The 22,280-nt window shown below is 46.6% G+C and overlaps 1 protein-coding gene across 2 annotated transcripts in view; it reads left to right on the top strand.

Annotated features, from left to right (window-relative positions):
* LOXHD1 (lipoxygenase homology domains 1) overlaps positions 1–22,280 on the top strand; it is a 122,635-nt gene that overhangs the window by 38,135 nt on the left and 62,220 nt on the right. Inside the window, exons 12-18 of one of the 2 annotated variants that reach the window (XM_012642648.1) lie at positions 338–809; positions 1,280–1,434; positions 3,032–3,165; positions 15,703–15,866; positions 16,677–16,781; positions 18,603–18,731; positions 19,530–19,694. In XM_012642648.1, coding sequence (XP_012498102.1) covers positions 338–809; positions 1,280–1,434; positions 3,032–3,165; positions 15,703–15,866; positions 16,677–16,781; positions 18,603–18,731; positions 19,530–19,694 — 1,324 coding nt within the window. Of the gene's footprint in view, positions 1–337; positions 810–1,279; positions 1,435–3,031; positions 3,166–3,286; positions 3,360–15,702; positions 15,867–16,676; positions 16,782–18,602; positions 18,732–19,529; positions 19,695–22,280 lie in introns of those variants that run through there. The other variant, XM_012642649.1, reaches the window with a different exon arrangement.

The following is a 22,280-nucleotide window of genomic DNA, read 5'->3' as shown; positions in this document are numbered from 1 at the left end:
TCTGAATGAATAGCTCTTAGGGGCAGAGGAAGGAATAAAGGCAGGCCAGGAAAGGAGCTGCAGGAGCAGAGATGTGGAAATAAAAATAGTAGGAACGAGTGTGTGTGTGTGTGTGTGTGTGTGTGTGTGTGTGTGTTTGAGGGAACGAGACAGGGAGACCAGCTGGACCACCACGGGGGTTGGAAGGCAGTAAATTTGGGTGGACAGTTGGGCCAGGCCGGGGGAACCAGGCCAGGTGTGGCAGGAGAAAGGGAGCCGGTGGACACGTGTGAGCGCAGCTCAGCTCGCGCGTCCTGCGCCTGGCTCTGCCCCAGCCTCTGCCCTGCACTTTGCACAGCTGGAGGCAGCCGACGTGGGCGAGATCTACAAGATCCGGCTGGGGCACACGGGCGAGGGCTTCGGGCCCAGCTGGTTCGTGGACACTGTGTGGCTGCGGCACCTGGTGGTGCGGGAGGTGGACCTCACGCCCGAGGAGGAGGCCCGCAAGAAGAAGGAGAAGGACAAGCTGCGGCAGCTGCTCAAGAAGGAGCGGCTGAAGGCCAAGCTGCAGAGGAAGAAGAAGAAGAAGAGGAAGGGCAGCGATGAGGAGGATGAAGGGGAGGAGGAGGAGTCCTCGTCGGAAGAGTCCTCATCGGAAGAGGAGGAGGAGGAGGAGACCGAGGAGGAGGAGGAAGAGGAGGAGTTTGGGCTGGGGATGCAGGAGATGATTGAGCAGTACAAGTTTGAAGCCCACCGCTGGCTGGCGCGGGGCAAGGAGGACAATGAACTTGTCGTGGAGCTGGTGCCGGCTGGCCAGCCGGGTCCTGAGCGTAAGCCCATGGAGGGGTCAGACAGTTCTCCTAAGGGGGCTGGTGGGGGGCAGGGGCGCCTAGATCCCCCTTACATGGAGGCCAAATAGGTGGGCACCCTTGTGGTTCCAAACAGCTCTCCTGACCTGCGTCTGGAATGCCACCGTGGACGGCTCTGTTTGGGGTTAAGCACGGCCCTTGTCCCGAGGCTCTCGGAAGGAATCAATGACCTTGGGAGGACCCTGGCAGAACTCAGTAGGACTAACCATAGGGACATGAGGCCATGCTGAGGCCATGCTGAGGCTGAATGTTGCCCTTGGCTTCATGGTGAAGGTGTCTCAGGTGGGGAGGGGAGCAGTTTCAGTCCTGGGTTAGTACAGACGTGTCAGTACATCCATCCTGCTCCCAGGGTCTGGCTGGATCTGAGAGGCTGTGTCTCAGGTCCACCCCATGGCCCTGGAGTCCTCAATGCTGTGCCTTTCTGTCTCTAGCCAACACCTACGAGGTCCAGGTGATCACTGGGAACGTGCCCAAGGCCGGCACTGACGCCAATGTCTACCTGACCATCTACGGCGAGGAGTATGGGGACACGGGTGAACGGCCCCTGAAGAAGTCAGACAAGTCCAACAAGTTTGAGCAGGGGCAGGTAGAGTTGGGGTCTCTGGCCCCTGGGCGGGTGCCACGGTGCATGATGCCAGGCAGTGTGCTTTGTCGGATCCCACCAGGTTTTACGGCAGCACTTCTTCTGTAAGCACCAGTGCTCTGCGGTGGGATTGGGAGCAAAGTATAGGCAGGCTCCAGTGTGTGGAACCCATAGGCTAGTGACCCACAGGAACGACCAGAGAATAGTGGTGGCAGCACACGCTCAGGCGCTGGGAGGGGGAGCAGAGGCTGTAGGAGAAGTGCTCACCGTGAGATGGCACCTTGGGGAAACCTTGGTGGGAAGGAGCGACTTAAACTGGCCTTGGCAGATGAGTGTGGTGTAGAAGTATAAAGACCACAGTGGAAGATATTCTCACAAGACAGGACCACACGAGCTAAGACGTAGAGGTGGAAATGTGGAAGGCAGAGCCTAGTGGGTAGTTTAGTGAATAAGACCAATTTAGTGTAGGGGGTAGGTGGGGCCGTGAGAGGATTGAAAGGCGGGCTGAGAAGCCCAAGCCGTATCCCAGGGCGGTGGGAAGTCATGAAAGAAATGCATGCACCACACTCTTCCGGGTGTAGTGGGAAAAGTGTGAAAAAATAAAGCTGTCATCTTTGTCCTTCAAGATTTTACAATATCCCCTGGCTGGAAGACTGTCCCCTACCTCACCCTTCCCATTGCTGCCCCTATGCCAAAGTCAGGTTCCCTCATTAACACAGAAACAAAGAAACAAAAAATGAATCAGGTCAGGGGCGGTTGTTCACGTCTGTAATCCTAGCACTGTGGGAGGCAGAAAACTCAGGAGTTCGAGACGAGCCTGAGCAAGAGTGAGACCCTGTCTCTACTAAATAGAAAAATTAGGCGGACACAGTGGCACACGCTTGTAGTCCCAGCTACTTGGGAGCTGAGGCAGGAGGATCGCTTGAGCCCAAGAGGTTGAGGTTGCTGTAAGCTAGGCTGATGCCATGGCATTGTACTCAGGGCAACAGAGTCAGACTCTATTTCTGGGCTCATTGCTTGATCGTCTCAAGAGCCCCCTGCTTTTTCTTTAAACATTCCCTCCCATGACTTGAGGATCAGGGTTTATTTGTGCATTTCAGTGCTTTCCTTTAAAAAGTATAGCCACTATATTCCTGGATTAGGAAAAAATTGCTAGAGGATGACATACCTGGTACAATTGATGAAATCTGAATATGGACTGTTAGATAATGTAATAGCGTTGTGTCGATGTTAAGTTTCCCGAATTGAACCATTGTACTGTAATTATATGAGAATGTCCTCATTCTCCGGAAATCCAAGATGAAGCATTTAGGGGTGAAGGAGCATAGTATCTGCCACTTACTTTCAAATGATTTGCAAAAAATAGAGAGAAGAGCAAGAGAGAGCATGCAAGAGATAGAGAGGAGAGAGTGAAACAGCACATGTTGCAAATCAGTGCAGAATGTCAGTGAAGGTGCGTGAACTTTCATTGTACTATTTCTGCAAGTCTTCTATAGATTTGAAATCTTTTTCAAAATTAAGAGTCAAAAAAGTTACAGCCAAGAAGACCCCATTCACTTATGCATCTCCCCGCTCTGAGTGCTACCCTGGCCCTTCCCAGACAGACACCTTCACCATCTATGCCATTGACCTGGGGCCCCTGACCAAGATTCGGATTCGCCATGACAACTCAGGCAACAGAGCAGGCTGGTTCCTGGACAGAATAGACATCACTGACATGAAGAATGAGATCACGTGAGCGGGCTGGAGGGGAGGGAGGGCAGGGGGTCTGCTCTGAGGCAGGCTGTGCTGCCACCATGATAGTCCTGGAAGAGGACCAAGGGCGGGATGGCTGATGTCTGAGGGTGAGGGTGAACTGGGAGACGTTGGAGGGTGAGGATCGTCTGGGTGACACTGGAGGATGAGGGTGGTCTGGGTGACATCTGAGGGTGAGGGTGAGCTGGGTGACATTGGACGGTGATGGTGGGTGGCTGTGTCATCTCTCTTGGCCAGCATGGCGGGTTTGGCCCATGTAGCAGGGCACGGGTGGGCATTGCTTTTCTCTTTCCTGTCACTGGGCGGCCCCCTGGAACTGCTTGCCCGGTGAGGTGACAGACTGGCAGATCATCCAATCCAGGAGCTCTTGAGATCTATGAATTCAGAGAAATGGGGTTTTCAATCCCTGCCAGACCTTCCATGGCCCAGTCTCCATGCCCGGGCTTAGCTCACCCATACGTCTTTCCATGTGTAAAGCAACTTCCAGGACATTATTTCAACGTTCTATACCAGGGATCAGCAAACTCTTTCTGTAAAGGCCACATAGTACACATTTTAGGGTTTTCAGGCATTTGGTCTCTGTATCCACAGCTTTGCTGGTGTAGCACACAAGCAACCATAAATGATACCCAAATGATTGGGCACGGCTATGTCCTGTTCAAACTTTATTTATGGACACTGAAATTTAAATTTCACATAATTTTCACATCATAAAATATTATCTTTCTTTAGATTTTTTTCCCCAAAATTTAAAAATATAAAACTTGTGGGATGTACATAAGCAGGTGGTTGCCCAGGTCAGGCCCAGAGGCCGTGGTTTGCTAGCTCCTGCCGGAGGCTCACAGGGCTGGGAGGAGAGTGTTATGTCTTCCCCCAAGGGAAGGAAGCGTGCCCCAGGGAGGTGAAGCCAGCGCCCCAGAGCCAGTTAGTGCCATAGCCAAGACCAGAACTCCAGCCCATCCGTGTTGAATCTGCTGTTTTCCACTATTAGGCCACATTGTCTCTTGGGTGCAAGGGCCCAGGGCAATAGGACAGAGGCCCCGCAGTGTGGAGTGGAGTAGAGCAGAGAGGGGAGCACCAAGACCCTGAGTGGCTCTGGCAGCTGAGGGCCTGCCAGCCCCTGGGGTTTAATGGGCACCCCATAAATAAAGATTTATTGAATTAAATCATCTTCTTGGCCCACAGTCTGATGTCTCTTGGAGCATGCCCTCTTGTTGGGCTTTCCTCTTTGCAGGGCACGGGATGACAGGGTATACCCATCTCCTACCCCACCCTGCCCCCCTGGCCCAAGGGGACACTGAGGCACAGCTTATAGATGGCACGTGTCATGGTTTCCTATGAGGTTGTTGTGATGGTGCATAAGTGCCGTGGGACAACCCCGTGGTTGGGAACCAGGGTGCTGACCTGGGGTCTGTCCTCTGGCAGAAACTCACCAGGTCACCCTGGACAAGTCATCCCGTACTTATGGTCTTTTGTTTCCTCTGCTGGTGAATGGGCTGAAGGATGCAGCCCAGCTTCCTTCTCAAGATGTTCTGAAAATCTAAGGCATTTAAGCTTTGAAAGGAAAAAGTGCTTAGATCTGTGAGGACAGATACAAACCATGAACGTCCCCAGCTTCCCCTATAGCTCGGTCAGGGTGAGCTATTCTGTGCCACTGATTTGGCGTTTCTGGGCCAGCCCACCAATTTAGAAATTACTGTAGCTTTCTAATCTATTTTACTGTCTGTCAGTACTTGTCTTCCTTCATAATTCTTTAAAAATATTAGCTATTCTTGCTGTTTTCAAATCAAGACATTAAGTGATTTGAAAAAAAAAAAAAAAGTCCTCTTGGAATTTTGATTGTTATGCCCTGAATGTACGCGTGGAGAATTGCACGTTTAGAATAAGTGCTACCCTGGTACGCTTTTCCATTTATCCCATTGTTCCTTTATGTATCTCAGTAATGCTTTACAATTTCCTACATGTAACTGCTACACATGCTTGTTAAGTTTATGCCCAGTTATATTGTATTTTATTGCTTTTGTGAATGGAATCTTCTCATTGCTGTTCTCTCTCTCCCCTCCCTTTCTCTTTTTCCCTTCTTCTTCCATCCTTCCCTCATCCCCTCTCCTCTCCCCATCCTGCTCTGTTGGCATTGCTAGTTTACCCTTCTCTGTCTCCTTTGCTGTCAAGGTAGAAGTCAGGAAGGGCTCTGGGATGAGATGGCTTCAATAACCTTCAGGCAAGGGCAACTCTGAGCAAAGCCTGCTTTGGGAGATAGACGAAGAATTATAGAAGTTCAGAAGAAACAGAATCAGAATAGTGGATCTCCCCTCTCTCGGAGAGATGCCCCCTTCCCCGGCAGTACCCAGGGCCTTCCCCAGGCCCTCCATGCCCTTTATTAGCTCAGGAATGAGGCCCTTACAGTTGACAGGATGCGAGTACATGGATGGCATCCCTCATGCAGCACGGTAACAGCCTCCAAGCCACTGGATGTCGTGGTGCTTCCTGCTGCTCACGCCCACCCCCGGTCCACCTGCAGAGCCTGTTGGCCCTTACCCAGCAGAGCGTGAGTCCCGCCCCATCTCTCTTCTTCACCGCCTCTACTCCTGGCCAAAGCCTCCTGACTGGTCCCCTGCATCACTCAGGCCCCCCTGTGGGCTACAGCAGCCCAGTGACCAGGATCACATCACTCTTCTGCTCAGAACCCTGCAGAAGCCCCCAGTCACTCAGAGGAAAAGCTAAAGCACTTCCGGTGGCTGGCTCCACCTGCAGGCTCTGCCCCGTGCCCCTCCTCATCTCTCTGTCCTGGTTCCCCTTGCACACTCCTTGCTGTTCCTTGAGCCCAATGGACTTCGTCCCACCTCAGGACCTTTGCATTTGTTGTCCCCGGTCCCTAGCAGTCCCTCCTTAGGGGCTCACGCCTTCTGTAGACAGGTCTGCTCAGATGTCACCGACTCAGTGGGGCCTAGCATATGCCCCCTTCCCCTTATGCCTCATTCTCTGTTTATTTTTCTCTGTGTCATTTGTCCTCTGATTGCAATAAGCTGGCATATTTAGTCCTTGTTCATCTCCCCGAAGGAACATGCTAAATTCTGTGTAGGTAACGACTCTGTTTTGTTTGTTGCCGTGTTCCCCCCTGAACCTAGAAGAATGCCCGGGCCATACCATGAATATTTATTAAATTAGCTAATGAATAAAAATGATGGTTGATGTATTGATTCATTTGTTAATTTGGCAAACACATGCCCCGCTAAGTACTGGGGCTTAAATATTAATATTATAGCTGGCTCAGATCGGACTCTGCCTTTGAAGAGCGGGACTGCGATGGTCTGGGAGGCAGATGATTTAGGTTTGAGGTCTTTCTCTTCCACTCTGTATCTTGTGGCCTTGGGAAAGTCACTTTATGCCTCTGAGCCTCAGGTCTTCCATCTGTACAACGGGCATAGCAAACCTTACCTGCAAAATGGTCATTAGAACTAAATGAGAAAATGCGTGGCAGGGCCCAGCACCGTGCCTGACCCCAGAAGAGATGCAGCCGTGGTTCCTTTCCCTTGGCGATGAGATTCCAATTAGTCATCATCAAAATGTGGCTTGACAGCTGGGAGGAGCTGCAGGAATGTGCAGGATTATTCTTAAGGAGCTTGCACCCAGGGAAGAAGATGAAACACTAGGGACCATAGGCACAGCGGAGGGGGCGGTTGTCTTGGGGTGACTTCAGGGGGAGGAGGAACCTGTGGAGGGGGTATCTTCTGGGCAAAATGGCATTCAAGATGGGCCTTTAGAACAGGTAGCCCTTGGATGTTTGGTTCTTGGGACAAAGAACATTAGAAATGGTTGGAAAAATGTGACACAGGTGGCACAAAATTGGGTGATTGAGGGGCACACACAGGAAGTAGTAACTCTAGTTGCTTCGTGTATAAGAGGTGTGAAGGTGTGAGAAACAGAAAAAGAAAATTGGAAAGAGAGGCTGGAGAGGGGCAGGTGGGGGCCTGCAAAGCCATGCTAAGCAGGGGGGTGTCAGCTGGTGCCAGACACCTGTGGGAGATGTTGGCTTGAGCAGAAGGGACTGGAAGAGGATATGAAGCCATGGAGGCCTTGCCACTTGCCATGAGCCCACCTGAGGAGAGCTCAGAGTGGCCCAGTGGCTCTAGTGCCTAAGAGATGGACAGGACTGTGGGTCGCAGCAGAACCACCCCAGCCCTTCTGGCCTCTGAGGCTGTCTGCTTCCGAGAGCAGGGCACCGGCAGGTGCAGGAGGTTTACTGAGCTGCAATTCAATTGCCAAAAAGAGAATCTTCTTATTTCAAATGGAGACTCGAGGTCCTTTATAGGAGTCCCGGGCTGGCAGGAGGTGATCAAGATTATATGGAAAAGTCTGTATAATGGTGGTTTGCAGATGTGGGTGGAATTTTTTTTTTTTTTGGCATGCCTCATGTGAGTTGAATTTTTTTTTATTTATGGTAAAAAAAACATGTAACACAATTTGCCATCTTAACCATTTTTAAGTGCACAGTTCAATAGTGTTAAGTATATTCACATTACGGTGTATCAGATCTCCGCATTTTTTTCATCTTGCTTGACTGAAACTTTATATCCATTAAACAATAACTCCCCTGTTCCACCGCCCCCAGCCACTGGTGACCACCATTCTATTATACTTTCTGTCTCTGTGACTTTGCATACTCCAGGTACCTCGTATAAATGGAATCATACAGTATTTGTCTTTTTTGGTCTGGCTTCTTTCACTTAGCATAATGTCCTCCAGTTTCATCAGTGTTGTAGCCTGTGACAGGATTTCCTTCCTTTTTAAAGCTAAATGATATTCCATTGTGTGGATATACTACTTTTTGTGGGTATCTTCGAGTGGCATGTCCCGGGACCTGAGGTCTCCCTTAGGTTGACCTGGGCTCTGCACACAGCCTCAAATCTCTTTGGTAAAGGACCCCTCTAGTCCCAGCTTTTTACAAGATTAATTTCAAAAAATTTATCTTTAGACTCCCTGCTTCTTCTGGCCTGAGAGGCCCCACTCCTTGGCCACTCTGGAAAAAATGACAGTTTAAAAAAGTGTTAGATTGATTTATGTATTAGTGGTGATGTCACATTTGGGATAAGAAGCTAGTCTTGTCTCCCTTCCTCTGCTTTGCTCAGACAATTCCTGGAGGCTTAGGTTTGACTTTAGGCACCACATTCTAAGAGGAATGCTAGAAAAAGAAAGTGCATTTTTAGGGAAAGAGTAGTAGCTGATTAAGACACTGAGGAGTTATCACAGGAATTTTGAGGAGGAAATAAGAAAGTTTCACCTGGACAGGAGACAATGCCTTTCAATTCTATTGATATTCGCAAGTACCTATGTATGCCGGGGACTGTGGATAGAGCAACGAGCAAGCAGAGCATTGCACTTGCAGGGTTATAGTTTGCACAGCAGGGAAGACAGACAATTAAATATACACTCCGTGAACAACCTCTTGCATCCTCATCACTTCAATTACCACTTATTTGAGAATAATGCTCATATCCATATCTCAAGTTATGTAGGTCAGAATAGGCTAGGTTCTGCTAAGTAACAAACAGCCCTAAAATGTCAGTGGCCTAGCGCAACAAAAACTTATTTCTTACTTATATTTAATACTATACGTCCAATGCAGGGTATCAGAGGACTTTTGCTCAACATGATTGCTTAGGGACCATAGCGGATAGAGGCCTTTCCTAAACATATGCTGCCTTGGTCACACTTGTAGTGGAAAAGGGATATGACAAATCATACACTGGCTGTTAAAGGCCCCTTAGAGCCCAGGGATTCTATGTACATTAACAAGGGAGTAAAAATTTAGTGTCTTTCAGCATCCAAGGCTCTGAGCCTCTAATGTTTGTGTTTCAGAACACATGACAAAAATGGTAGGATATTTAGGGGATATGTTGTCTTGAATTTCAGCATATTTGTTAAGTAACTCAATCATTGGATCTGCTACTTTCTACCCTGTTCCACATCCATTGGCTTATTGATTAAATGAAATTGTGCCTTTTCTGTTTCCTTTATTTTTTAAATTTTTATTTTTCTATTTATTTTTTATTTGTATGTATTTATGGGTACGAGTGCAATTTTGCTACATTGATATATTGCATTGTGGTGAAGTCAGGACCTTCAGTGCGTCCATTGCTAGAGCAATGCACATTGTATCTACCAAACAACCTCTCATCATACACCTTGCACCCCTCTGAGTCTCCATTGTCCATCATTCCACACTCTGCTTCCATGTGTACACGTTATTTATCTCCCACTTGTAAGTGAGAGCATGCGGTATTTGTCTTTCTGTGTCTGAGTTGTTTCACTTAAGATAATGGCCTCCAGTTCCATCCATGTTGCTGGAAAAGACATGATTTCATTTTTTTTTGTGGTTGAATGGTATGCCATTGTGTATATACACCAAATTTTCTTTATCTAATCCTCCATTGATGGATGCTTAAGTTGATTCCATATCTTTGCTACTGTGAATAATACTGTCATAAACATATGAGTGCATGTATCTTTTTTATGCATTAATTTCTTTTCCTTTGGGTGGATACCCAGTAGTGAGATTGATGGATTGTGTGGTAGTTTTATTTTTAGTTCTTTGAGGAATCTCCATACTGTTTTCCATAGAGGTTGCACTAATTTACATTCTCACCAGCAGTGTATAAGAGTTCCCTTTTTTCTACATCTTTGTCAGCATCTGTAATTTTTTGGTCTTTTTAATAATAGCCATTCTGATTGGTGTAAAATGATATCTAGTTGTGGTTTTAATTTGCATTTCTCTGATGATTAGTGATGTTGAACATTTTTTCATATGCTTGTTGGCCATTTGTTTATCTTCTTTTGAAAAATGTTCATGTCCTTAGCCAACTTTTTAATGGGATTATATTTTGTTGTTGTTGAGTTGTTTGAGTTCCTTGTAAATTCTGGATATCAGTCCCCTGTCAGATGTATAGTTTGCAAATATTTTCTCTCATTCCACAGGTTTTCTGTTCACTCTGTTGATTATTTCTTTTGTTGTTCAGAAGATTTTTAGTTTAATTAAGTCCCTTTTGTCTACTTTTGCTTTTGTTGCCTGTGCTTTTGAGATCTTCCTTATGGGAATTCATCACCTAGCCTAGACCACTGTCCATAGAAGTTTTCCCCAGGTTTTCTTCTAGTGTTGTCATAGTTTCAGGTCTTACATTTAAGTCTTTAATCCATATTGAGTTGATTTTTGTACATGGTGAGAGATAGGAGTCCAGTTTCATCTGTCTGCATATGGCACTGCAATTTTCCCAGCACCATTTATTGAAAAGGGTATCCTTTCCCTGGTGTATGTTCTTATTGACTTTGTCAAAGATCAATCAGTTAGCTGTAAGTATGTGGCTTTATTGCTGGTTCTCTATTCTGTTCCATTGATCTGTGTGTCTCTCGTTATACTATTTTGTTCTGTTTTGGTTACTGTAGCCTTATATTTCAAAGTCAGGTAGTATGATGTGTCTAGCTTTATTCTTTTTGCTCAGGATTGCTTTGGCTATTCAGGCTCTTTTTTGGTTCCATACGAATTTTAGAACTGTTTTTTCTAATTCTGTGAAAAAGGATATTGGTATTTTAATAGGGATTATGTTGAACCTGTAGATTGTTTGGGGAAGTATGGTCATTTTAATATTAACTCTCCCAATACATGAGCATGGAATGTTTTTCCATTGTTTATGTCCCCTTCAATTTCTTTCATCAGTGCTTTGTAGTTTTCCTTGTAGAGATCTTTCACCTTCTCAGTTAAATGAACTCCTAGGTATTTTGTTTTATTTTATTCTTGTGGCTATTATAAATGAGATTGTCTTCTTGATTTGATTCTTAGCTAGATTGTTATAGAAATGCTACTGATTTCTGTATATTGTTTTTCTATCCTGAAATTTTACTGAATTTATTTGTTGAATCTAAGAGATTTTTAGTGTAAGCTTTAGGATTTTCTAGATATAAGATCATGTCATCAGTGAACAGGGATAAATTGACTTCTTTTCCAGTGAAGATTCTTTTTATTTTTTCTCTTGCCTGATTGCTCTGGTGAGGACTTCCAGTAGTATGTTGAATAAGAGTGATGAAAGTGGGCATCCTTGTCTTGTTCCAGTTCTTAGGGTGAACGCTTTCAACTTTCTGTCATTAGGTGTGATGGTAGCTGTGGGTTTGTTGTATATGGCCTTTATTATTCTGAGGTATGTTCCTTCTATGCCTAGATTGTTGAGGATTTTTATCATGAAGGGATGCCAAATTTTATCAAATGCTGTTCTGCATCTATTGAGATGATCATATGGTTTTTGTCCTTAATTCTGTTTATGTGATGTGTCACACTTATTGATTTGTGTATGCTGAATCATCCTTGCATCACTGGTATAAAACCCACTAAATTGTGGTATATTATCTTTTTAATGTGCTGTCAGATTTGATTGGCTAGTACTTTGTTGAGGATTTTTGCATCTATGCTCTTCAGAGATATCGGCCTATAGTTTTCTTTCTTTCTTTCTTTCTTTTTTATTTCAAAATACTAAGGAGGTACAAATGTTTTTGTTACATGGCTTGAGTCAGGGCTATAAATGTGCCCATTATCCAAATAATGTTCATTGTACCTGTTAGGTGAGTTTTTGCCCCTTCCTTCCCCTTTCCCCCTCCCCCCTGCTTGATTTCCAATGACTTGTATTTCCCTTTGTGCACTTGCGTGCCCATTGGTTAGTTCCAATTTATTAGAGAGTACATGTGGTGTTTGTTTTTCCATTCTTGTCTGTGGGATTCTATGTGGGTTCCCTTTCTGGAGCAACATGTCTGTACAATCTCTAGGCGGCTCCATATGTTAAGTCCAAAACCTATGTGGGTTGAGGGGTTCTCCTGTAGTCAAGATTGTAAAAGCCTATTTCAGAGTGTAGAGCCCTTGGAGTTTCTCTTACTGTTTCCCTGCATCCAGGAGATTCTCCCAGCTCTCAGCCAGTCCCTGGCTAGGCAAGCTGCCTTAAACCCTCTCCTTACTTACTTTTGTGCTTCTTATCACTTCTCTGGTAAATCCTAGCATTCTCTCCTGGACAATCTGTTCAGAATGTGAGTATCTACTTACTATTATGGTTCCTGTCTGTGGAGGAGGTACATACTATCTGCCCCTTTTTCCTTTAATTACCCTAACTAGCTATGTATTTTTTAATTTGCAATAAAGTCTAATGCACTCAATTTCAGAGACAAAGAGCCAAATTTCAACAAAGCTAAAAATGTAGTTAGTGTCCTGGGTTCCATCTGTATTCAATCTGATATTCTATGCTTTTTCTATCTCTGTTCTCAGCTCTGAGACATAATAATTTCTGTTCTGATTGATGCCCTGGGAGATCCCTAATAATTAAAGACAGATATTATACTTGAATTCCATTACATTTGGCAAACACGTTGGGTGGGCTTTCCAGAAAGGGTTGAACAGAAAGTTGTTGAATTTTTTTACCCTTAAATTTTACCTAACAAGAAGATATTCTCTGGAGCCCCCCATTCCTCCAGGGATCTTGGGGATCCTGGGATGCTGAGACAGAAAAGTCTTTACTGATCATGTCATCCAGCCTTCTTAGTGATGAAATTGGTCCCTAGGGTCCCGCAGCTTGTTAGGGGCAGAGAAGGGACACAAATCCAGAGTTCTTGAGTTCCAGACCCATGCTCTTGTCATTATATCACTTTATTCATATCACAGGTTTATTTACACTTGATGTATACACAAGCCTTTAGCTTATACACAAAAATGGGAAAATCCATATGAAATTATTTATATTGTACAATATTCAATTTTGCAATCTCTTCATTCAATTTTTTTTTTTTTTTTGACTCTGTCTCACTCTGTTGCCCGGGCTAGAGTGCCATGGTGTCAGCCTAGCTCACAGCAACCTCAAACTCCTGGGCTCAAGCGATCCTTCTGCCTCAGCTTCCCAAGTAGCTGAGACTACAGGCATGAGCCACCATGCCCAGCTAATGTTTTCTATATATTTTTAGTTGCCCAGCTAAATTCTTTCTATTTTTAGTAGAGACAGGGTCTCGCTCTTGCTCAGGCTGGTCTGGAACTCCTGACATCTAGCAATCCTCCTGCCTCGGCCTCCCAGAGTGCTAGGATTACAGGCATGAGCCGCTGAGCCCGGCCTCATTCAATTTTTATTTCCAGTGAAATTTGTAATTTTAACAGCCTAACTTTGTTTCGATACTCAATTTAAACTTCCTGCTCACTTGAGCCCTTGCTCTTTCCTTGGGCTGCCCTTGTTTAGCAATGCAGTGGGCGTGCTTGGCCCAGAACACCTGCATGTGACTCTTCTCCTTTGTTCCTTAAAAATCCCCTGCCTACTCCCCTCCCCAGTACCCAGAGACCTGGTTGAGCAGGATTTGTTTCTGGGGGAAGGGGTAGAGTCAGTAGGACCAATGTCCCTCTGAATCTTCAAGTGTGCTTGTTGGTACTGTGGGAATAGGGGCCAAAGGTCCAGCACTCAGGCCAGACAGGGCTCCTGCTCTGGTCTGTCTGTCCAAGAAGTAGGTTCTGAAATGAGGTCTGCCTGCTGTCACTGCAGCTGGGAGCATGCTGAGGGACTTGAAAGTCTTGATGCAGGTGTCTCACGGACAACGGAGATAGTGTTCCAGGAAAGCCAGACTTTGATTGTCTGTGTGCATTTGCTCTTTGTGTGTGTGGGAGGGCTCGTGTCTTTTCCTTTCTGTCTCTCTGACTTTGCTCTCTCTCTCCCTAAATAATCTCCCTGGCTCTTTCTTTGTGTGTGTCTCTCTCCCTGTGTCCTTGTCTTCTGCCAGCTTCTCACACTCATTGTCTCCGCCTCTGCCCCGACCCCACCTCCTTCTTTATTTCTGTCTCTCTTCCTTAATTGGCCATAATTTAGAACTACAGACTATTATTCATAAGTTATTTGATTGAATAAAAATTTTTTTTAATTTTTTTTATTTCAGCATGTTATGGGGGTACAGATGATTAGGTTACGTATGATGCCCTTACCCTCCCTCCCCGCTAAGTCCGATTGAATAAAATTTTAACTTTCCCATTCATACATTAAAAGGCTGAGAAGCAGAACAGTACGTATTTTTCACTTAAACAATAATTTAATGGCAATTTAATTTATATCACCCCAGGATAAACTTCTCCTGCCCTTTAAATCCATGCCCATCAATATAAAAGTTCCCCCTCCCCACCCCATCTGAGTCTGAGGACGGAGGTCTTGCTCGCTGGTTCTGCTTCTCTGACACTTTGGCACTTGGAGGCAATGAGGACTGTAGGAGAATGCGGGGCTCAGGCAGAGATGAGACCCTCAACGTGCACTGCCCCTCCTCTCCAGATTGGACCCATACCTGAGCGGCCCTTATGAATCAGGGCAGGGGTGGGGAAGAGGCACCCATGGGGTGGAATTGCCTCAACCTAGGAATAGGCTACATTCTCCAACCCTTTGGGTTGTTCTGGGAGTTAGGGGCCAGCGGGGAGCTGCCCAGGCCACAGCCTCTGGAGAGCCCAGGCATGGGCTGGGGAGAAAGAAAGGGAAGGAAAACAATAGCCATGGTAGTAGCAAATTCTTACCTACAGCCTACCTTGAGTCAAACATTTTTAGTAAGTACTTTAAAAGTTTAATTCACATAATCCTCACAACAATATATGAAATAGGCAATACTATGCTTATTTTACAAAATAGTAACCTGAGGCACCAGGGCAGAGTTAGTCAGATAAAATACAGAATGGCCAGTTACATTAGAATTTTAGATAAGCAATGAATAATGTTTTTGTATAAGCACATCCCAAATATTGGCTAGACCATACTTAAAACATTGTTCATTTTTTTTTACCTAAAATTCAAACTTAACTTGGGTTCTGAAATTTTTTTGGCTCAATCTGACAGCCCTGGAACAGAGAGGTAAAGAAACTTGCTCAAGATTTGCAGCTGTTAGTGGCAGAGCCAGGTTTACACCCGGACAGTCTGCCCTGGGGTACTTGTGCTGGGCCTGCCTCCACGCTGAGGGGTCTGGCTGAGACCTCCCTCCCTAGATGGCCCAGGCTGTCTTCTGGCCAGCTCCTCAGCTACACTCTTTGTACCTCCAAAAGCATGATTGGTCATTCCATTAAAATTTATTGACCCAACACTTGGGTATCAAGTAGCTACTATGTACAACCCTCTCTGCTAAAGTAGCTCCAGCTAACAGGTTAATTCCAGAAAGGGATGGAACAGTCCCCATAAGTCCTGTTCCTTCTAGATACTTCCATCTAATATGACCCTGACTGAGGGTCTGCTATGCTCCAGGCATGTCACACAGCCATTTTTGATGGAGTGTCTGGAGATGTGTTGCCATGTTTGTTCTATGCCCCAGGCCAGTGACTAATGAGGCGAATCCCAGGCAGGGTAGGATAAGAGGGCAGCACCGTGAGGGCAGACAAGGCAGAGTGTGGGGCCCCACGGAGGGCCTCTCATTCTCAGCCTGTGACTGATCCTGCAGGAGATCTTCCCCAGAGGACGTTCTGAACTTTTCTCACCCTGCCTCCCACAGGTACTACTTTCCATGCCAACGCTGGCTGGCCGTGGAGGAGGATGATGGCCAGCTGTCCAGGGAGCTGTTGCCAGTGGACGAGTCCTACGTGTTGCCAAGCGAGGATGAGGAGGGTGGTGGTGGTGACAACAACCCCCTTGACAACCTGGCCCTAGAGCAGAAAGGTTTCCTAAACTAGAGCTGACTTCTCTCCAGCATCCTTCCTCTCTGCCTCTCCTGACCCTAGGTCTCCATCTTCCCTCCCTCCCCTGTGGGCTCTGGGCACCTCCTGCTCTGACAGTCTGTCTGTCCTGCCCTCTCATTCCTCCATGGTAAGAAAGGGGAGGTGAGGGGGGCATATTCCCATATGTCTAGCATAGGGCTGGGTACGAAGCACATGGCTTAGGTCGGAGTTATTGTCAGGAATAGAATCCAGTTCCGATTCAACTTGTGTCCTCCCCTCTGGCACATTATAGGCACTCAATGCATTTTTGATGAGGGAAAGAATGAGCAGTAGCCTTCAAGAGTTCCCTAATGCTGGGGCTCCCTCCCTGGAAGCTTGTATCCCTGAAACTCTTCTCAGCCTGGAGGAGTCAGGTTGGGGTTCTTGGCTGGTGAGCTCCTGTCCCTTGAAGTCACCCCAAGTCTCTCCTAATCATCCTATTAGCTCTATTGATTGAGGGCTTACTGTGCAAGCTAGAGGCAGGGGAGCCTCATCTCTGCCCTCTGGAAATTTCCAGACTAATGCTGACTGCAGAACAACACATGCTGCAAGTAAAGTGATTCATAGAAATGGCCAACATGAACACGGAAACATACTTATTAGTAATCACAGGGCTCACAGGTATAGGATGAAAGGGGCAGGGGGAGAACTGGAGTGATGGAGCCGGTGGGGTGAATCTAGGAAGCCCTGCTAGAGGAGGCAGCTGTTCTCCTTCCTCCCTTCGTGGGAGGAGCAGTCTACAGCTCACTGCTCTACCTGCTTCACCTGGCAGATAAATCTACCACATTCTCAGTGACCATAAAGACCGGGGACAAGAAGAATGCAGGCACAGATGCCAACGTCTTCATCACACTCTTTGGCACGCAAGATGATACTGGTAAGAAAGCCACACAGGGCCGAGGTTCACCCACATTCCTCCCCAGGGAGACTGGCAGATCAGCAGCAGTTCCCAAGGAAACCCTGGGCATGCCTCTGTGTCTCCACAGAGTGCAGACAAATACCCATTAGAGAAAGGTAGTTCCTTTTTTCCTAAAAAAATATCCTCTTCTCTGTGCCTGCTTTTTCCTTCTGTTCTAACGGCAGAGATGGCCGTAACTCTAACTTCACCCTGATAAAAACCTGGGACGAGGTGGCTCTTCTTAGCTTCCAGTGAGATTCCGCCAATGGGCTCCATGGTACTCTCAGTACGAGGTTCTCTGGGAATCTCAGAATTACTCTGGAGCTTCTGCCCAGGTGTTCAGAAAAGGTGGTATTTAGGGTTGGGCTCAGCCATCCACTCAGGCCACCTGTCCAACCATTCTGTCTGAGTTTAGAGAAGAGTCAGTCCCTCAAGTAGTGATCATGCATTTGCTCAAAACCCTGTGGGCCCAGAGCTCTGTGCCAAGCATTATTAAGGAATAAATGTACCTATTCCCTGATCATGGGGTGCTTATATTCTAATACAACAGTGTGCTGGAAAGAACATGGACTCTGGATTTTAGCTAATTTGTTCAAATTTCCATTCCACCATTTATTAGCTGTGTGACCTTGGGCAAGTTGCTTAAACTTTCTGTGCCTTAGTTCCCTGCATTTATAAAATGGGGATAAAACTAGTATGTACCTCATAGAGGTATGGGTTTTATGAAATTGAACATGTAAAATATTTGGGACAAAGTGTCACTCAATAAATGTCAATTATTATTGTTATTTAATAGGTTAGATAAAGCAGATAACACACAATGAAAGAATTAGGTCATAACTTACAACCGTATGTGATTGCAGCAGTTCCTGAATCGTGGTCAAAGGAATCTATGGGCCCCAATAACTGCTTTTGTTCACGGAGGGCTTTCTATGTGTTAGACACGTTCTCGAGCACCCGAAAGTCATCATCTCATTAAATCCTAACAACAGCCCTTCAAGGAAGGCACCAAGCCTTCCCTTTTGTGACATTGGAGGAAACCAAGTCTCAGAGACATTAAATAATTTTCCCAAGGCCACCCACATGGTGAGTGGCAGAGCCAGGCTTTGGACTAAGATCTATCTGTCCCTCTGTGCACTTAAACCATTCTGCAATGAGTCTGTGAATATCAGAAGACTTCCTACGTGAGGTGGGCCCACAGCTGGGACTTAAAGGCTATGTAACGTGTGCTGAGGCAGGAGGAGATGGTGAGGACTCTGAGACCACCTCAAATTTCAGATGGACACTAGAGCCGGAGTCCCAGGATGGATTACATATGTGAGATTTGGTGGAAGGCATTTGAAACTAATCCTCATCTGTCATCCAGAGAGGAGTCTCCAGAAATGCCCGCATGTCCTATCCCTGGAGAAGACCCCCTGTTTCCAAAGCAAGCATGACGAAGGTGGCTTTGTCACTGGCTCCCTACCCACATAAAGAGTTGTGAGGGGTAGGGAAAAAAAGCAGACGCTGACTTAGGGCCCCACCACTTTCTCCTGGGTGATCTTGGATAAGGACTTTCTTTAGACATAAACTGGAAATAAAAATGCACACCTCAAAGAGTTATTGTAAAGCTCAATAAAGGACACGCACCCAAAAAAGGCCCCGTGTGCAAAGGTGCCTAGTGGATGATAATTGCGTAGTCTAAATTTGGTAGAAGGTCAGAAATACAGTCATTCTAAGGAGGGACTAAAATGTTTAGGTCAGACTAGGTTCGAAAGGTCTCAGGTGCAGCCGGTCGTGTTGGGGTCATCTTGTTGGCAGGAATGACCCTCCTGAAATCCTCCAAGACCAACAGCGACAAATTTGAGAGGGACAGCATCGAAATCTTCACGGTGGAGGCACTGGATCTGGGAGACCTGTGGAAAGTCCGGATTGGCCACGACAACACAGGTTTGGCTGCCTCTTCTTCCCCTCTGCTCTTTGCTAAGACTGTAAGAACCATGGATAGGTTTCTGTGGGCATCTGGGGAAGAGTCTGGAAATCTGATTGCCATCTGCCTTCCCTAATGACACAGCTTCCTCGATCCTTTAGCTCAGTGAACCAACAGCTCAGACCCAGAGATTCTGGGCTAAGTGGTCTGGGGTGGGACCTGGATACTGGTGATTTTTAAAGCATTTCCTCGTCCCCCAACCTTGGTAATTTTAATGTGCAGCCAGATTTGAAAACCCCTGATCTAGCTCAGTTGTTCTCTAACTTGAGTGTGCGTCGGAACCACCTGGGGGGTTATTAAAACACAGATTTCTCAGCCCCACCCCCAGAGTCTTTGATTCAGGTGTGAGTGTCCTCCTTGCCATTGGGCGAAATTATAAAATTTTGGTGAACACAAGGTGTTTTCAGTATCCCTGGGGTCCGTGTTTGGAACCACCTCCATCCTGGACAGCATTCTTGCTTTCTCCTCCCTCTAGTCCCCCCAAATCCCACCTACCCTCCTGTCATCTCCTCCCGATGTTCCTTCACTCTTGCCAATTTCACTGACAGCAGCCTGGAGTGTGGTCCAGCTTCAGCTGGGTGCACATGGTAACAGGAGTCATTTTAGCGATGCTGCAAGCAGAAGGGATGGCACATTAATGGTGGAGCTATAGGTATCAGCTGTCAAGTAGAGAAGGATGCTGGGAATTCATGACGTCACCCACAGCAAACCATCTCTGCACAGGTCCTTGATGGGTTCTGTGTCTCCTCTCTCTCCAGGCAAAGGCCCAGGCTGGTTTGTTGACTGGGTAGAGGTGGATGCCCCATCTCTCGGAAAGTGCATGACATTTCCCTGTGGTCGCTGGCTGGCCAAGGATGAAGATGATGGGACCATCGTCAGGGACCTCTTCCACGCGGAGCTTCAGACGAGGCTGTACACGCCATGTAGGGACCACTCGCAGCAGGGCTGCCCCTCTCCAGATCCCCAACATTGGTGACCCCAACTCGGCCCCAGTTCCTCCTCCTCCAGTATTAACTCTGCACCAGGCCCACCTTGGAGAGTTGGGTCTCTTATTCCTTTCCTGAACTTCCTGAGTTCTGTGGGGGCTGTGGGTAAAGCCCTGGACCCAAGAATAGAAAATATGGATTTATTCCAAATGTTATCCCAAACTAGCTGGTGAGAACATTGGAGGCCCAACCTCTTTAGGGCTCAGTTTCCTCATCTGCAAAATAGAGATGCTAACGCGGGATGATAGTAAGATCCAAAAAGAAGGAAGGTTGGGTCTGCCTGTGAGGAATCATTATCAGCACCCTCAGCAATCCTCACTCTGCTCATGAACATGCTGAAGAAATCAGCACTTCAGCATTTGCTCAGATGGTGCAGGTCTGTGGCTTGAAAGGGCCTCACTTACAGGTTGAAGGGAAACAGCCCAGAACTCGAAAAGAAGGTAGATGTAGCTCCTTTTTCTGGCTAAAGGAAAGGAGAGAGGGGAATAATTTGCTGAAGGTTTGACTCTTCCCTTCCACTGTCACCGTCAGAAAGGAAGCATTAAATGTTTACATAAGTGTAAGTCACGTGTGAGTATGCACTAGGTATTGGCAATCAGGTTGAAATATACCAAACTATAAAAACCTGTCTGAATTTGGTAAAATCTGAACCAAAACCAGAGCATACAATTTTTTTCCAACTAAATAATGAACTGTACCAAAAGATTTCCCCTAAACAACTTAAACAGCATGAATCGGTGATAAACATTTTTTTTTTTTTGCCTAAAGCAATTAAACTAGAAACAAACAGATCATCAATATATTTTATGGTTCAAAGCCTGAAATAAAGTGCCATTTCTCTGGCCAGGCAGATATTAATACAAAGCAAACCCGGGATCCGTCCTCTGTTCCCAGGAGTCACCTGCTGTGGAGGACAGATGCTGACCGGACAGAGGTGCACAGGACTGGCAGCAGGATAGGGTGGGACCCTTGAGGACAGAAGTGCCCACCTATTTCTCCCTTCATGCCCTAGACATGCCTTGCTCTGCACAAAAAAAAAAAGGAAGAAAAGAAAAAGAAAAAAAGAAAGAGTAAGAAAGAAAGAAAGAAAGAAAAAAATGTTTGTATGGCTTGACCTTGAATACCCCTGAATGTGTTCAGTTCCAGTTTGATGTTAAAACTAACCCATTTGCCCTTCGTCTTAGACTCATATTTGCAAAAATAATAATAATAATAATAATAATAATGTGGGGAAGACTTGAGTTTCAGGCTGAAGAGGCGAGGTGCAGCGTAAACGTGTAGTTCTCTCCGGGTAAGAGCACAGAAATCTGCTGCTCAGAACTGACTTCCCTGATCGGTGCCAGGGAGCTCCAGGGAACCGGGGAGCTGCAGTCCCAGGAACAGTGGAAAAGGTGCCCAGCCATCCTTACCAGGGGACTGGAAAGGATCTTGGAGCCGAGATTCAGCGGTTGTCCCGCCCCCAATACACGTGATCCTGGAAAGAGCAGCCCAAAAGGAGCCGCTGCTCACAGCCCAACTGACACAGGAGAGGGGTACAAATGAGCAGGGCACGCTTGGGATGCTCTGAACTTTGAGCTCCACTGGTGGGAGGAGAAAGGCCCATGAGGGAAGGCCTCCCACCTCATTCATGCCATCCAAAGCAGCTCAGCTTTCAAAAGTCAAGTTTTTCCCTGCACATTCTTAATAAATGTGTTTATAAGAATCCCACCGTTAAACTGACAACCATAGATCTAATTAAATCCCCTCATTTTACAGGTGAGGAAACTGAGGCCCAGAGAAGTACAGCTGTTTGCCCAAGTACACACAGCTACCCAAGGGCAGAGGCAGAATTAGAAACCGGGAATCAAATCCCGGCCCAGGCCTGGAGCAATGGAGGCTGAGGAGTGGGCTATTCCTGCCCAGAAGTTTCCAGAGCTTCTCCTACTGCTGCTGGTCTCAGGAAGGCTCAGATCCTGTTACTAGCTTTTTTGCCCAAGGCCTCCCAGGCCTTAGGCCAGAAAGAAATGCCCAAGGACTCCGAATAGGGGAGAGTGTGCTGCAGAGATGGTGCCCTGTTATTGCTGGAGGGGCTGCCAGGGTCGGAGCTGTGTTTCCTTCCAACCCATAAGTGAGGGCCCTTTCAAGCCACTGTGGGGTTGGTGGTCACTCCATGGGCCACACCTCCCTATGGCCTGCAGCTCAGTGGCAGTCCTTATCTCTAGTTCATGCCAACACTCCTGGAGGCTGATCACACAGGCTTTGAGGTCAGACAAGCCTGGGTTCAAGTTCAAGCTCCGTCATGTGACCTTGAGCAAGTTACTTCACCTCTATCAGCCTTGGTGGTCCCATCTGTAAAGTGGTGTATAATTGGCCAGGCGCGGTGGCTCACGCCTGGAATCCTAGCACTCTGGGAGGCCGAGGGGGGTGGATCATTTGAGCTCAGGAGTTCGAGACCAGCCTGAGTAAGAGCGAGACCCCATCTCTACTAAAAATAGAAAGAAATTAATCGGACAACTAAAAATATATAGAAAAAATGAGCCGGGC

This window comes from Propithecus coquereli, unplaced genomic scaffold (genome assembly GCF_000956105.1).
Source record: "Propithecus coquereli isolate 6110/MARCELLA unplaced genomic scaffold, Pcoq_1.0 Scaffold181, whole genome shotgun sequence".
NCBI lineage: Eukaryota > Metazoa > Chordata > Mammalia > Primates > Indriidae > Propithecus > Propithecus coquereli.
Note: the sequence above shows the minus strand (reverse complement) of the source record. Positions and strands in the feature narration are given on the sequence as shown.